The sequence below is a fragment of the Halichoeres trimaculatus genome, unplaced genomic scaffold (assembly GCF_033239565.1).
Source record: "Halichoeres trimaculatus isolate MK-OKI-2021-1 unplaced genomic scaffold, fHalTri1.1 fHalTri1_scaffold_9, whole genome shotgun sequence".
In the NCBI taxonomy this organism is placed as follows: Eukaryota; Metazoa; Chordata; class Actinopteri; order Labriformes; family Labridae; genus Halichoeres; species Halichoeres trimaculatus.
The window spans coordinates 25,168,698-25,186,124 of NW_027437188.1; the positions used below are offsets into that span (position 1 = coordinate 25,168,698).

Below are 17,427 nucleotides of genomic sequence, written 5' to 3' on the forward strand. Positions count from 1 at the left end.
TTCCATATACTCACATTATGTCAGTCTGTTTAACAAAACTTTTTGTTTGCAGGTCTCTTTTAGAAAAAAATCACAGAAAGTGTTTGATTTGTAATTGAAAGTGAAAAATATGTTTATTGTTTGTGAACTAAGTGCTTTTCTTAGCTCCTCTCCTGGCAGTGTTTGCAAACCCACAAATTACTTTTCATCCCTCATTATTAACATTTTGCCCTTTTCTGTTTGTTTGCTGAGATCTTGTTTATTTTTCTCAGTCCTTGAGGGAAAACAACAAAATTCTTGATCACAGCTACAAATGATAAAATTACTGTGCTAACAAAACGCACACCAGCAGCACAGTCTTCTCCTTATCACATCTGTGACTATGTGAAAACATAATTTGTCGTCAAATCAGTGTGCAAATCAAATGGCATCTCCCCTGACTACAAACACTGAGTGTCTGAAGATTAATGAGGAGCTGCTGTGAGACACCAAACTAATGTTCAGGCTTGGAGATTGTGCGAAAGCTCGTCAATAAAAAGTCGGAGCAGTTCATTTCAGGGAAGGACAATGAATCTTAAAACACAGTGTATGTCCTTGAGTCCTGGAGGTGAGGCCTGGAATGAATCACATAAAAAGTAATATCAGAGCGACAAGATGGACCCATGTATTTTCTTACTTTGAACATTACCGCAGCTGCTGTTTTCATCAGATTAGTACAGCCACTCTCCTCGGGGTTGATACAAATATGAAGTAGTCTGTTTTTTGTTTTTTGTTTTTTTACTACACTCACTGAGTTTATTTCTGTTAAAATGATGTTTTTCATATTTTGTGATTTCTGCTAAATGAGATGCTTCTCTTTTTATGCCCCCCACCCCAGACGAGCTCTTTGCAGTATCTGGATGCACGTAACACCCCTCTGCTGGATCACTCTGCACCCTTTGTTGCACGAGCGCTCAGGATCAGTGGCAGCCTGGCTGTCCTCCACCTAGAGAACGCTGGCCTGTCCGGCAGACCGCTCATGTTACTGGGTAAGAAGCAGAGAGAGGGGAGACCTAAAGTAATGCTCTGAACAAAGCCCTCTATTCCTGACAGTCTGTTTCTCCTCTAACACTCACTTCCCTGCATCATCTTTTTTTTTCTACAAAGCTACGGCTCTGAAGATGAACATGAACCTGCGGGAGTTGTACCTGGCAGACAACAAGCTCAACGGTCTGCAGGACTCAGCCCAACTTGGCAACTTACTGAAGTTTAACTACAACATTCAGATCTTGGACCTGCGCAACAACCACATCTTAGACTCAGGTACAGAGACAGAGAAGTGACCAACGGGGTGAAAAATAGACATGGAAAATTTAGAATTTCATAAATCTACTTTCCTTTTCTTGAGGTAAATTGGGAGCATGTTGTCTTTTTATCCATTTTCCCAGACTTTGTTTAGTTGTGCTTGAGAGGTAGGTGCACACATAACAAAACTAATTCCAGCTTTTCACGATGAACAAGTCTGCAACACCTTTGGCCTGATAGAAACACTTGGCACTTCCTAAAATTAGATTTAGACTAAGTTTAAGATTCTATTTTTGTACAAAATAGCCCCAAGAATTTAAAATATGCACTTTGTTATAAAAACAACAAAAATGAAGAGCCAATCTAAAAAAAAACACAAGTACAGTTTGAGCATATCTTGTAGGATGTTTTAGTTCCTAAAAGCTATGTCTAAGCTTAGAACAGATGCACTAACTCTTTATGTGATTGTGCCTGCAGGTCTGGCCTACGTGTGCGAAGGACTGAAAGAGCAGAGGAAGGGCCTAGTCACTTTGGTGCTATGGAACAACCAGCTCACACACAATGGCATGGGATATCTAGCTGCTGCGCTGGTACACACATGCACACACAAATTCACACACACTCACATTCTGCAGGGAACAATAAACGCAGTCTGCACACACACTTATCAGATGTTTTATGATGAAATCATGGGACAGAATAGTGTGTTCTGTTACGGCTACAGAAAGGTGAGTTCACAAGCTTTTCTGGTGCTAGCTCCACTTTTATGGGCTGCATTACTCATGTGATGCTTAAATTCAGACATTAGTAATCAAAATCAGATTTTTTTAAATGCATTATCATCCATTCTGCAAATTAACCGTATCCACTTTAACATATTTAACTGAAATACCACACATTTCAAAACTATTCAGCCTGAACTCAGCATGCAAAACCTCTTCATTATCTTTAGTCTTAAGTTATCATCTATACAGACTGAATATCATGTTCTCGTGTCATTTTTATGTTGCATGTTTCCTTGTGTATACTGAACACCACTCTGCAAGTCAGAGGTTATAATTTGACAACAAGGAAGTCCCTCGTCATGCACCTGACATTTGGTGTGCTCATATCCCTCCCATGACCACATTTTTCTGCCTTCAACTTGGTCTGATTCCACAGAGTTTTGATAATTCACCGCTGAAGACTTTTCTCTCATGTCTGTTGTCGAGTGATAACGCCGACTCGTCACACTCATTCTTCTCTTGCTGTTTTAGTTTTCAAATGCAGACCGTGCTGACTCATTACAGTTACAGGCTTGACAAACCAAGATAAACTTTTCTGCATGAACCCTTATGACACTGACAGCATATGCAGATATAAAAAGTTCATATTTTCATTTCATTTCTGTCACTCGCCCTGTAACTTTAGGACTTTCAGCAATACAGACGCTACCTACTGGTCAGAAAAGGACAGATTCGAAGAGTTGAAAGCATTTTTCATTCATGCACTCTGGAAACTTTTAGAAGCTCTGCCTCTAAAATTTCACAAAGCTGCTTTTCAGCACGTCCCTCACGGCAGGAGACAGGACACGACATCAAACACTCACCACAGGAGCCACAGAGTCATGTTCACAGCACGATTGCGTTCAGAGCTATGATGATAGTTTTTTTTATATCAACACACCTGACAAACAGAAAGATGTGCAGAGATCGTTACTGTTCAGTGAGAGTGGCTTTTTTCGTGAGCAGTCTGCCAGACGTGTCATTATCCATCCTGTTATGTGTCACTCTTTCAGGTTTACACCAGTTGCATGGTTATGTTATCACATCATCAAAAAAAACCAAGGTGAAAGCAGGATGGAAAAAGCAGCTGTTTGGCTTCACACATGTAGCTCATCTGAGTTCTGCTCATGTGTTGGTACTGCTTTAGACTCAAAAACAATCGCGAAATACATCAGAGCTGTTATTTTTGAGAACACAGGATGTTATTTCTTTTGTATTACAAGAAGATGGGTTTTTTTTTTATCTCTTCCAAGAAATCTCTGTTATGTCAGGAGACGTTACAGGATACACAAAAAAGGCTTTACACCCTCAGCAGATAAAAAAAATTAAAACATCACATGGCTGCCTGGCTGCTGACACCTAACACAGGAGATAATCACAGTGTACTGGATTAGTACAATACAATGGAGACATGTTGGATTTTAACTCTAACCAGTTACAAATAGAAGACAGACGTCGCGCTATTGTTTAACAGCTGCGGCTTCCAGCATCTGGCTTACACGCCGCCCACCACGAGAGGGCACAGTTTGCTGTGGAAATGCAAACGGGATCAGGCTTAACTGTACCAAACCGTCCCAAACCGTACTGAACCGACCCAAACTGCTTGGTGGAAACGCAGCTTAAGATGCTGTTGCATGGCGTAGGTACAGTTAAAGATCAGTAATAGACATGAAATATATAAAGATGTTTAGGGAGAGATGCGTTTAAACAGAATGAAATCAGCCTCTTATTCTGAGCAGCTGATGCATTGACACCAGCCTGACTTTCATTTGGAAAGTGAACAAGTTATTTCAATGTAGTATTTAGGATTTAGGCATCGCACCATCCACAAAGTAATTTCGAAAAACGCTTAGCCAGGTTTAAGTTGTTGCAAAAAGGAGCATGGAAACTGTGTTATAAACGAGAAAGATTGACATTAAACAGGCATGAAAGACAAACAAGTGTTTAAAAGGCTGTAACAGATAAAAGTCATGAAATTAAGACTCTTTTTTTGCCCCAAACGGCATACTCATGGCACAGCCTGCAGGCTCTAAGTACAATTTAATTCAATTCGATTCGATTTGATTCGACTCGATTTGTTTTGGACTCACCTGCTGCTCTACAATCTGATAAAACAACACAAAATTGCACATTACAGAAGTTTCACATTATACACATATTGCACATACCCTGCAATAAAAGAAAGAAAACCATGTAAATATTGCACAATCCCTGCAGCCTTAAAAAGCACTGTTTAAAAGCTTAATGGAAGTAAGCGCCCTAAATTTCATTGTATCATGAGTAGTTCACAGGAAAGATTACTTTAGGGGTCTGGTTTTTCCAGCTTAAAACCAAGTAAAATGAGACTTTTGAGAGAACTTCTTCTCTATTTAGAGTAACAGATCATAACTGTTAACACATCTTCCCGTACTGTTGTTTTGAAGGGGCTGTAAATGTTGTGCATTTCACAGTCTGCTTATAAAAAGCTTGACAAAATTGTTCCATAGATAAATCATGAACATGAACAAACCCGTTGTGATTTTGAAACTTAACATGAGCAGCACGTATCCTACCTTTACTGAAGCAACAAAATCTTGTTCTTCAAACTTCAAACTTCAAACAATCATTGTGGATCAGAAATACTCTATCGACCCCAAGGGGAAATTATATTTCTAGCTACATGCTCTCACAGCTCCTTTGTGTTACATCACTGCCACTCAAGCGCCTTCCTTTGTGTTCCTGTCCCTCCTTCAGCCCTGCACCCAGAGTCTGGAGACTCTTAACCTCGGCCATAACTCGGTGGGCAACGAAGGCGTCCACAAGCTGAAAGACGGACTTATCGCCAACCGCTCTGTGCTCAGACTGGGCCTCGCTTCCACCAAACTCTCCTGTGAAGGTGAAGACCCAGCGCCCTCTGCTCTGGCTGGTCCTGTTCTCATCTTGAATATTTTTCATCCCCTGTCTCTTTGTGTCATCTGCGTTTTAGGAGCTGTGGCTGTGGCTGAATTTATCGCCGAGAGCCCGCGGCTGCTGCGCCTTGACCTTCGAGAGAACGAGATCAAGACGGGTGGACTGATGGCTCTGTCGCTCGCTCTGAAAGTCAATACTTCTCTGCTGCGCCTGGACCTTGACCGGGAGCCTAAGAAAGAAACTGTGAGTTTTGAAACTGGAGAGAGGACCAACATGCTGTCTCTTTCCCCTTATTCTCACTATCCACTGATCTGTCTGCTCAGAATAAAGGCAGAAATAGTTGTAAAAATCTAACTATAACAATAAAAGAAAGAAATGGAAATACGACAGCAGAAGCTTTGACCATTTTTATTACTTTTCAGAGGGCTTAAGGCCTCATAATGTATCTGTCAGGTACCAGAAGACAGGAGATGATAGAGAAGGGGCTCTCTGGCCGCCCCTACTGTTTAAAAAACTGTGTTATGGAACAAGCTGGATTAACTGAAGGAAATACTTTGATTCAGCTGTTTGGATTGTGTTGCATATTGAATATCTATTTTTGTCTCCCAGGTGAAGAGCTTCATTGAAACCCAACGTGCTCTGCTGACAGAGATACAGAACGGCTGCAAGAGAAACTTCATCTTTGCTAAGGAGAAGGAAGAAACAGAGCAGAAGATGAGACAGTCTGCATCCATGGCTGAAATTGCCACAGAAGACGGGACCAGAGACGAAGAGGAGGAGCCAGCAGAGGAGGAGAAAGATAAAACAAAGGCTAAAGAGGGAGAAGAGGAAACAAGAGAAAGTGAAGGACAGACGAGCAGCCAGTCAGGAGAGAGCTCTGACACTAACGCTCCTCAGATTAACCTGGAGTCAGACTCAGATACAGAGGATGAGGAGGAGGTGGTAACAAAGTCCACTTCTGTGTTGAACTCCTCCGCTCCCTCGAGCCAGACTCCTGCTCCTGAAACACAGACAGTGGCCGTGCAGCCCCTCCTCAGTGCCTCAAGTACGTCCTCACCTCCACCTGCTGGAGGGTCGAATGTCGTTTCAGGCATCAACATCACAGACTCCACGGCTCCTCCTAACACACCTCCATCTCCTGGTCGCTGTATATCCGTGTCTAGTCCTGGGAGGGGTCATAAAATCTTCATGGTGACCAGAGTAGAGAGCCCGCCTGAGCAGCAGCAGCTCCAGCAGTTCCAGAGAAGTGCACCAAAAGAGGCCTCGAAGAAGCCGGCAGAGGTGAAGACACAGCCAACACAACCACCGCTCGCATCTCAAACTCAGCTGATGGAGGAGGGTGGAAAGGAGAGCTTACCTGCTCCATCATTAGACTGTAAGGTGACGGAGCAGAGTCCTGTAGCACTAAACACCACACTGACCCAAACATTAGAGTCCCAGTCTGATAGTCCACCTGCGGAGGATGTGACAGCGAGCACTTTAGACCCTGAGGTGACAGGTCCAAGTCCAGCCCCGCAGTCAGATGTTCCAGGGGAAGGAATAGAAAGCAATAAAAGACCCCAAACTGAACCCACTTTAGTAGAAGAGGAGAAGAAAGACAAGGAGGAAGGTGTAGAAGACAGGGGACAGGTAAACAAACTCAGCCCTGGTACCCCTGCAGCAGAAACACATCAGCCGCTGTTAGCATCTGCTGATGAACAGCTACAGAATGAGCTAGCATCTGCATCCGAGGAGACCCAGTCACTGAACCAAACAGCAGAAGAAGAAAAAGAGTCCCTTCCTCTGCAGGGAAACCTGGGCGCAGCAGCAGACGTGTTGGAAAATGTAAAACCAAGTTTAACAGAAGAAGAGAGCATTCCACTGAGCCCCGAGGAGCCGAGTTCAAAGCAGCAAACAGATACAGAAGAGCTTGTTCTGTCAGTGCACACTGATCAACAAACAGCAAGTGTTGCTCAGGAGTCAGACCTTCAAGGAGGTGCAGCCTTAGAGAGTCCTGAACCTGCCCCTGTCAAAGAGGAGGATTCCCCTGATGAGAGCTCCGCAGACGAGGGGGAGAGTTTCTCCGAGGCTCACGAGGAGGATGTGGTTGCCTCGTCTCTGCCCAACGGCCTGAAGCCAGAGTTCTCTCTCCATTTGCTGGAAGCTGAAAGCCCCAAACCCGGCAGCTGTGTGATGGAGCACGGTGAGATACTGTTATTTCTGTAAATAAGAACGTTACATGTGTAGAATAGTTTGTGTGATCAGACGTATGTGCTTCACTTGTGTAGTGAGCGTCAGCTGTGGACAGGATCTGGAGGAACTACTGCTAGAAGCCAGTTTGGAGGCGGGGAGAGATGCACCATGAGGACTAAGGTAAAAAAAAAAAAACACAAGTGAACATGCACAGGAGATTACACCTCAAAAATCATGTTGACCTGAAATCAATGCTGAGTGCGAAGCTGGTAGTTCACAGAAAAGCATCTCTGTAACAGCAGGTTCCATCAGTCTGTATTAATCATTTTCTTCCATCTAAAAATGCACACAGAAGCTTGTGATAGACTTTGAGTAGTGAGTTTATAAAAACAAACAAGAGAAAAAAAGAGCCTGACCAAGCTCCGTACACTCAGTCATCCATGTTCTTCAGCTGTCCCAGCACTTCAACCGAGACCAGCCTCTCCTCAGCAACGTTTTCCAGATCTAGGTGGGATATATAATCCCCCTATCAAGTTTGGGTCCAGCCTGGGGTTTTCTTCTAAGTCAGACATGCCTGGACCACCTCTTAAAGGAGGCATCCTGGGGTATCCTCATCAAACGCCTGAACCACCGCCTGACTCATTTCAGTGTGAAAGTAGCCACAGGATGGAATATGACTGCATCATCTATTAAGAGCTGTGGCACATTGTTAGGTAGCGATCATTGACCATATGAAACATTGAAGACGCTCCATGACGTCACCCATCTGTTGCTGAAACTGTGAAATGAAGCCAATCCGCGGACGCAGCCACATTTGATATGATGTCGGCTGTGAGTTTTTCTTCGAACAGCGACAGGGCGCTTGGCGGTCACGTGACCTGAGCTGTGCCACTGATTGGACAATCAAATGATCCTAGTAACTTCTAAACTGCCAAGTTAGAAAAAAATTCACTCATCATACAGTGTTTGCCGATAGTAAAATGATGGTTTAAGACCCAAGCTGTTTTTTGAACCAGGCTGTAAATATCCTTTTTAATGCAATAAAAGTCTGTTTTTATGGCTGGGAGTGTACGTGACTTCTGGTCTTTCTGCATCCAGCCTCAAGCGGATTCTCAATGAACAGCGACTTGAGGCACTTCTGCAAAGGCTTCATTTTTACTAACTGGATGTTGCCCCTTGGCAGTGATCTTTTTTTTTTCAATGATAGTAAATAATAATATCAAAACTTCTAAATGTTGCATACTACAAACAAATAACTTAATGAATAAAAGGTTGTTTACACTGAAATTTAATTTAAACTCAGCCAGTGTTTGATTTGTAACACTACACTCTTGATGCTGCAGTGACAGTGCAGTGTTTTTTCCTACTGTTTCTCTCAACCTCTGTTGCCATGGTGTCGATCTCCAGGACGAAGAAATTCACCTTCATTTTTTTTTTCCCACTCCCTTGTGAATTGCATTTTTTAGCCAAGCTGAACTGTGAACATTTATAAACTATGATTCTTTTTTCAGGCAACTCATTTATCAACAGCTGATCAGGCATATGCTGTGATTGGCTCACGTATTCATAAATGATATGTAAACCTTGTAGGGCTGCAACTAACAATTATTTTTAGTGTCGACTAATCTATCAATAATTTTTCGATTAGTCGATTAATCACGATTATTTTGAGTTTCAATCTAAATTGGCCTTTTAAATGTCGGGCTTCATTTTCACTGCATTTACCCAGTTAGGTTGTCTCCTATGATTGGTCAGCCCTGTTTCATGTTTGTTTGTTTGTTTGTTTGTCTTTATTTCATTCATGATGACATAAAAAAATATAAGTACTAGGCTATACAAAAAATACATAGGCTAAATCTCAAAATGAATGAAGCAGGTAACAGGGAAATTAAGTTGTTGTACGCAGTGTTGGACAGACTGCTTATTAGCGACTTTGGGCTTGTTTTCTAATGTTTATTTGCTCATTGGGGCTTGCTTTGCTCTCTGTATGATCCCGTCTGACTCTCTCCCAGCTCTCCATAACAACGTGTTTAGTTTCGTTTCTCTACATGCGCTATTTCCACTTCGCTCATGCACACTCCGCCCCTCCTCCTCCCTGCTCAGTGTTACCGGTGCAGTGTGAGCTTGAGAGGTGATAAATGTCCTCTCTTTTCAAAAGTTAGGGGAGTTTTGACACTAGTTTGTGGCTCAGATCCTGAAAAACTGTCGGTAACAGAGAGTGAAGGAGACTCTCTAAATCGCGTTATCAGACGCTAAACTCTGGGAGCTGTCGGGCTCCGTCAGAGCCTCTGTCAGCGCACAGCGCTCCCTGGGAGTGGAGATTTTTCCTCATCAGTATTCCTCACATATGAACTTAGTGATCTTTTCCCATAAAAGTTTCCAATAACACAGCTCCTCATGCTGTGAACTGAAGTTACAAATGAGTATTACCCCCTGGTATTTGATTTCACCATGTGACAATGACAATAAAAACAATAATACGACGCGTCGACTATTAAAATTTGTAACAATTAATTTTTTTCGTCAACGTAGTCGATTATGTCGACTAATCGTTGCAGCCCTAAAACCTTGCTCTAGGCTGATAAAAGCTTCCCCAGTTTCTGCCCTTGACAGAGCATCTCAAAAACTGAAAAAACTTTAAAAAAAAAGAAAAAAAAGAGCTGCATCTGTGACAAACCTGAGAGGTTTGTGTTAAAGTTTTGTACTCAACAGTGATGGTCAACCATGACTTATATGCATCTTATTAGTAGGGCTGCACGATTATCGCAATCGCAATGTCAGCACATGCAATTACAAAATCGCAAAAGAGGATATCGCAATGTCAGCACATGCAATTCAGATTTTTCTCCGTGATAACCAAGCAAGTCTGTAGACTCATCATGACACAACTTTTTTTATTAAATCGCAAGCACAATCGCAATCGCAATATTGTCCACCTAATCGTAAATCGCACCTTTTCCCCAAATTGTGCAGCACTACTTATTAGTCAGAATGGGATTATCTTCTCTCGAGTTTGGATCTCTGATTGTTCTCTGCTCGTTGGACTAATTTGTCTCCACTTCTTCCACAGGGACCGTGACGACAGGAGAAAACAGCACTTGGATAGTTTGTCTGGCTCTGCTACATGACTGGTTGCCCTCAAATGTTTTTGTTGTTTTTTTGACTTTACCACCAATACAAACTTTCTGTAAAAGGACAGAAGAGGTGGTGAAACAGCTCAGTACACAAACAAATAAAGGAAAGGACAAGATTCAGGATCCAGCCTGTGATGGAATAAGGAAACCTCTGTATCCACACTACATCAACCAATGAAACACACACAAACGCACACTGAGTATGAGGAGGAGGAGGGGACAAAATACTAAATAAAATCACCCTCTTATCACTACATTTTGTCATTCCTGCAATCTTTACAAACAAGAGGTTGCCTGAGAGTGACAAAGGCAGAGAAAACACTAACCAAAGACAGATCTTCCTCACAGACCTGCTCCTCGCTTTCATGTAGATGTCCACTGTAGTTTGGGAAATAACTGAAGGTTTTTACACACATACACACACAAACACACACACACACACACAACATGGTGATATTAGAAAGTTGGGGTTGGCAGCACAATCACAAGACAAACTAACAGTGATGGACTCGGCTGTGCTGATCTGCTGGCTATAAGCACCCGTTCCAGAGGAGGACGATGGTCACAGTCAAAGGCTTTTATATGTGAGGAAGCTGAAGATGTTAACCTGTCTGTTTAAATGTCAACGTTTCCTGTCTGTGCTCCCACTTCTCCCTGCTTCAGAAAGAAAGAGAAAGAACTCTGCCAAAGTGACCTCCCTCCCTCTGCTCACTTTGGCTCCTCAGGAATCATGGCAGAGGCACAGCACTTTGCTCCTTCCCCCCAGCTGGAAAACCCTGAATGTTGGAAAGCAAGATGTACGCTTTAGTTTGAGTTATTTGCTGTTTGAATGACTAAATTTCATCCCCTGATTTCTGCAACTTTAGACAATACCTTTTATTTTCATGTTGAAGAGAAGCAGCTCTGTCGTCACCTCCCCCTCCTGCCTCTCTGTTTCCACATCTCACCTCCTCTGCTCCATCTTATCGTTGTTGCCTTCAAATGCATCACTTCACATTCAGTCTGCTGTTTTTTTTTTCTTTTGGCTGCTTTGAGAAATCAGTTGTTTTGTATTTATTTTATGAACCTTTTTCTTTATTTCCCCCTTTTTTTCTAATTTTAGCTCGTTGTTTCGATTCTGGGGTTGCTTTCAAAGATTAGCCCCTTTTGGTGTATATTTCAGATTTAAACTAGAGCAAATATTTAGGTTTTCTCTTTTTTTCTTCCAAAGGGGAGGGGGTTCATCTGTGTCGGTTGGAGGAAAATGATGTAGAGGTTGAGTTTAGTGAAGAAAAGAAAACTTACAAAAGAAGAAAACAGATTCCATCCAAGTCCTAGAAGTTTGAACACTACCCTGCTGGGCCACAAGGGGGCACTGGTGGCCATGATTGGTTTTCAACTGTGGAGACTATACAGGTGTTACTGTCTCTGTTGACTCCACACCATGTCCTGAGAATTCCTATGAAATTTCAGCTTCATATTTATTCAGGATGACTGGTTATCCTGCTTTAGTACCCCCCTTAAGCAGACAGAGACAGGTTCCTTCTTTTTCTTGTTTGTTTTTTTTCTGAAAGCTGCACCAGTCAACCCTCCTGCTCCTCTCCACCTGACAGATAGTTCCCCCCACTGTCTGTTATGCTTTAATTTTTAGAAATTTTTAATAATAATTTGTTAACTTAATTGAAATGTGCTGGTAATCACAAAGATATGTATGGCGAAATTTGTTCCTCCAATAAATGCATGTACTGACAAATGACATGAGTGAACGTTTGAATTGAAAGTGTCTGAACTCTACAAATGAGTGTTAAAAGATAGAAATCCTTTCAATGTTTTATTCTTTAAATTCCTGCATGATGATGGATCAGTGGTCAGTTTTGTGGAGATTAGTCTTTGACAATATCACTTCTGTAGATGATCCATTACAGGACAATATACCTAAAGAGACAGTGAAGACTTTCCTTTAAAAAGTCTTACTTTTAGATATATGCCTGATCGTAATCCACAACTTAAAATGAAATATCAGCGCCAAAATAGGTGATTTCTAAATGCTATTTCTCAGCTACCCCGTCAGGTCGGACGGGACCAGACTGATTTGAGGCCAACAAAGTCCCGAGGACATCATGTTGGTTGGTGGAGTTTAGTATCGAGATGAAAAAATCTTTTTTTTTCTCTGCTGAAAAGTATTTATTGGATGAATTTTGTAGTAATGGTGTACACAGGAGCTGAATTGGCAAAAATAGAAAGGATAGAAGAGCAGAAAGAAAATTGAACAGGGGAGTGAAAGAGCACTGGCTAAAGGCTAAAACATGAGCTAAGCTAAGTTTGTGACATTGTGCATTCCAACCCACACACAGCAGTTATACTACGTGATGAGATGCATCTCATTATGTCACATCTCATTATGTCACATAATGTCGCATCTTATCACATCAGTGATGTAATGAGATGCATGTGATGCCATGTGTTGCGACACCTGCAGTGCGATGCCTGCTGATCAAGTTGCTCCCAGTTGGAGTCACACGTCACCTGAACAGCATTGGCATCCCAGTTTGACCCTAAGTCCCCACAACTCCGTGTTCCCACAGCTTCAAAATCATCACAATCATTACAAAACAAACAAAAGAAATAGGCTGATTGAAAAAGTTTTGGGTGAAGCAGCTTATAGATGGCAAACTTTTCTTTTTACCCAAAGTCAGACAAACAAAACCACAATTTGGAACACAATCTTAGAAATTTGGGAACATAGGCACACACCCTCCCATAGCTGTTAGCAAGAAGGCTAAAAGCCCACCTCCTTACTTCACTCTACCTCGACAGAAGCTAAGGTGAGTTTAGCATTTCTAATAAAGCTCCTGACAAGGATGGACTTCAAAACTTTGTATCAGAAACAAATAGGTGACATCCCTAAGACCGCCTCCTTACATTACGTCACATGACATCGACTTAAAAGACTTTTTTAACATTCTTCAGAAGTATGAGTGAAAAGTGCTGCATGTTGAATAAAGGTTTTTATTTTATTTATATCCACTAAATCTGGGATTAACTTTATCTAAATAGAAATCAGCTTGTGGAAAAAATGTGAGAAATACTGTCTTAGGTTTAATTGTTTATTTTTATGACTCTCTGAAGCCCTTGTCCTATAAATCCAAAGATTTTCTGAACACTCACTGAACCTGGGGCTGTTTCAGAAGCTTATCCAATCAAATTGGATTATAGATCACAGTTAAAACACAGCCATATTATTAAACTACTCTTTTGGACCATAGTTTGAGCAGAGTGTCAGCAGATTGATTAAATGAAAAGCTGTCTTTTTTAGTTCTCAGCTATCCTGTATCAGCGGTCAAAGAAAGACTTTATGGATCAGAGTGACAAAACCCCTTCATTCCTGTGTCTCTTCCAGTGTGTAGTATCCTCAGGGCCTGGGATTCATGATGGGACCTGTACTGTATGCACACTGAAGGAATTCCAGACTGCACAAATCCACTCCCATCAAACAACAAGAGACAGGGAGTGAAGACTGCAAGAACCATTTCAAGGACTCAAGAATAAGAAATCTCAACATCTTTGACTCTAGGAGTGCTTTATCTTTCTCTCTTCTTATCAGCCAGCTTTGACTTGTAGAGGAGACCGGGGAGAGTTGCTACACGGGTCAGTTGTAACACTTGCAATTGCTCCAATCAGGAACAAGTTGAGAGTCACCTGATTCACTCTGACCATGAACAGTTAAGTCCGTAGTCCAAATGTGAAGAAGTAGTGCCCTGAAGCAGACACAGCAGGAAAACGTATTTTGAGGTGAGAAAGGGTTTTATTGCACAAATGGTTTTTCTGATTTCCCAGCCTGCTTTGTAGTTAAACTCATCAAACATGCATCATGCTGATTATATGTCTGTTTAGCTGTCTTATCCACTGAGATTTTTTTAAACAAGATCCATAAAAAATAGTGCTTTAACATTTTTTACAACATCTTGTGTGTGTGTGTGTGTGTGTGTGTGTGTGTGTGTGTGTGTGTGTGTGTGTGTGTGTGTGTGTGTGTGTGTGTGTGTGTGTGTGTGTGTGTGTGTGTGTGTGTGTGTGGGGTGGTGGTGGTGGTGGTGGGGGGGGGGGGGGGTATCTGTGTCTGTGTGTTGTACATTTGATAAAGTGGGTAGTTCTGGCAACCTTTAAAGTAAGGTTTTGAGTGCATTATGTGCACTGTTTGCTGTTTGGATCATTTCATTAGAGCAGCCATATTGAAAAGGGGCTGTAGTGCCATGATAATCCTCAAGGGGGAAGAATACCTTTTTTATTTTTTCTTACATTTTTGTTTACCAGTTTTTCAAGGAAACCATACATCTTGTCAATGAGGTAGAGGTCTTTGAAACTCATGTATCAAATATGATACGTTTGGTGTTAATAGGGTTAAGTCCTTTACTCTGCAGAGGCCGCAGCTTTGTTTAAAAGTTCTGGGAAAACAAACAAAAATTGTTTCAGTATCTTGAGTCATTGCCATGGTCTTTATTGCATCATGTTACATTTCACCCCAAGGTATGTTACAACTGACCTGGAAAACAAGGTCAATTGTTTTTGAGATTAAGCCATGCATTTTCTGTTTGTGTTGCACATTTTATGTGCCATTTATTAGCAGGCACTCAAAGCTAATTGGTACGGCAGTTTGAAGACAGTGGATTGAAAGAGCTCAAATTTAGAGACAAAAATGTCAAGGAATGTTACAACTGTACCCGGTCTCCCCTACTTAGTGTTTTTGTTTGTTTGTTTGTTTGTTGGTTTGTTTTTTGATAAGTGAAGACTGGTTATTTTTATCTTCCAAGTACATCAAAAGATTAATGAAGTATCAGTCCCATGACATTTACTGCAATGCTACTGACAGCAGAAAGTTGGCCTAGCTTAGTTCGACATAAAGAGCAGCTGGTTGGCTGGCAATCTCACTTTGACCATGAGCAACTCTCTTTTACATTTATTGAGTGGCAAAGATTCAAAGAAGGTATCATCCCCATCAGTTGCTGCCTGCTACTGGTTACAGCCCCGTTGGCTTTTCAACAAGTTGATAAATTATTTTGAGAGAGCCAGATTTTGTGGGCGTACAGAACGCCAACGCTGATTTATGAGTGAATCCAGGAATTTGTAGACACTCCTTTTTGTTCCAAACACAAAACACAACTGAACACATGGTGTAAATTAAGGGACCTGAATTGATTTGTTGTCATATTTTTACCTACTTTTGCTCATTCAGCTAGAAGAGAAGTGTTTCCAGAGTTTCTGATCATCTGAGATAACTCAAGTGCTTGTTTTTAAGAACAGTCTGTGAAACAACTATGACAGATGCTTGTTTTGATGTTTTCCTTTGGTCATGTGAGGCTCAGGCTAAAATAAAGCATTATCTAAGGTTGTGTTTGTTTTTCATTACTTTTCATATGGTCAGAGAAACTCCAGAGGCCCTGTCCTCATTGGTATGAAGCATGTGATTGTTTGCCTCAGGGTGAAAAGTCCTTTGACCTAAAGTTTTCTTTCTATTACTTTGTTTTGTAAGACTCAGTGAAGCCAACAGGCAGATTGGTTTAGTTGGGTGTAAGAAGATGCTGAGCCTTACTTTGTATTGTGTTTGATATTTCAAATTTTTTTATTTTCACTTGCATTTTAATGGAAAAGGATAAAGAAGATGAAGTTGAGTTGAAAGTGATTCCTGATCTTGAAGATATCAGTTTGACTGAGGTTTTATCTAACGACTCACTGAGCTGAGTAAACATTATGCTAAGTCTGTTTGCTTGTGCCATTATTTCCTATGTTAAATAATTTCAATATCACTTTTTTTAAATTGATTTTCAAAAACTAAGGCCATTTAAAAAAAAACCTTTGTGCGTGTGTGTGTGTGTGTGTGTGTGTGTGTGTGTGTGTGTGTGTGTGTGTGTGTGTGTGTGTGTGTATCTTGTTAGCCATTGTTACTAAATAGCTCATTTATTGTGTATTACATATCAATCACTCATATTTACTGATAAACTGCTATCTTTCTACCTTGTTATCATATAGTTGTGATTAAACCAAGAGGGTAAAAAGAAATCAGCTACAGAGGCTTCAGAGAGCCTCTCAAAGGGAGAGGAAAAGAGATTCTTTCTTGCCTGGAAATCTAAAGGTTAAGTCAAGCTGCCTCTCTGTGGCCCCTCTCTCTGTCTATGGGACAGTGAAGTGATCAGATGCTTTCTCGCTGGCTCTTTCCTCGGTGCCTAGCTCTGCCTCAGGAATGCGCTGGCCTGCTGGTTGAACAGTTGGGATTTATCCCTGGTGTCAGCCTCTATCTGCCCTGTTGGTTCTCAGCCCAGTGGACTGCAACAAACCCCTACTCTCCTGGCACCACAGAGCTGGGACCGATGAACCTGCAGCATCATCTGTGAGGTCACGAGAGCCGAGGAGAGGACAGAGAGGTTGCATGACCTCCACTGAGCTTTCAGGAGCTTTAATGGTGCTGGTGAGGATTTAGTTTTCTTTTGCTGAGTCATGCTATCTGTCTCTTCCTCTCTCTTTGAGTCAAGCATTTCAAAAAAGTTAACTTGCTTCTAACTTTGTATCAAGAGTATTATCAGTCAAACTCTTGAAACATGACTTATTTTTAAGAAAAGTGTGGTCTTGTTTTTTCCTTCAAAAATTAAGTGGAGAGTTTGATGAATGTTGCAGTTCTTATGCCTTTATGTGAATGACAGATAGCAACCTGACAGTAAGCCTGTACTTACACTTAGTCTGTATGTATGAGCATTTCTATCAGCCAAAACATTGAAATAACATGCATGAATATATTTTAGAATATGTTTTGCCTAAACTATCATTATCTAACATAAAAAGTGGGGTAAAGCAGAGAGTTTTACTGAGCCAGCTTTTCTTAGTTTTCTCTCCAAGATATTGAGTTAGCAAGTAAGCTACAATGTTAAGATTTTAGCACATATTTAGTTATGCATTATCACTGTGTGTCATAAAACTCAGTGTAAAGCAAAAGAAGATGTTTGCCAAGCTAGCTTTTCTTCATTTTCTTTGAAGTTATTTCAATTACGTTATTAGCTAGTATGAAAGCTTTCTTGTTAGTTGTAGCGTAGTTAGCATGGTGGGTGCACTGCAAGGAAAATATGTTTGTGACGTGAACATTAGTTACTCAAGTTACACTAAAACAAAATCTTTTGAACTGATAGAAAAGTTGGCAAAATAAATGTCCTATAACAACATTTGTTGTACAAGGAGAAGTG

General features: G+C 41.2%; 1 protein-coding gene across 1 annotated transcript in view; it reads left to right on the forward strand.

Moving 5' to 3' along the window:
• The window catches only part of ppp1r37 (protein phosphatase 1, regulatory subunit 37), a 49,103-nt gene extending 37,157 nt beyond the window's left edge, over positions 1 to 11,946 (forward strand). The window contains exons 6-13 of the mRNA XM_074679124.1: positions 857 to 1,007; positions 1,126 to 1,281; positions 1,741 to 1,853; positions 4,761 to 4,902; positions 4,993 to 5,159; positions 5,526 to 7,098; positions 7,184 to 7,268; positions 10,159 to 11,946. Coding sequence (XP_074535225.1) covers positions 857 to 1,007; positions 1,126 to 1,281; positions 1,741 to 1,853; positions 4,761 to 4,902; positions 4,993 to 5,159; positions 5,526 to 7,098; positions 7,184 to 7,260 — 2,379 coding nt within the window. The 3' untranslated portion in view covers positions 7,261 to 7,268; positions 10,159 to 11,946. The remainder of the gene's footprint in view (positions 1 to 856; positions 1,008 to 1,125; positions 1,282 to 1,740; positions 1,854 to 4,760; positions 4,903 to 4,992; positions 5,160 to 5,525; positions 7,099 to 7,183; positions 7,269 to 10,158) is intronic.
• Positions 11,947 to 17,427: the final 5,481 nt, after the last annotated feature.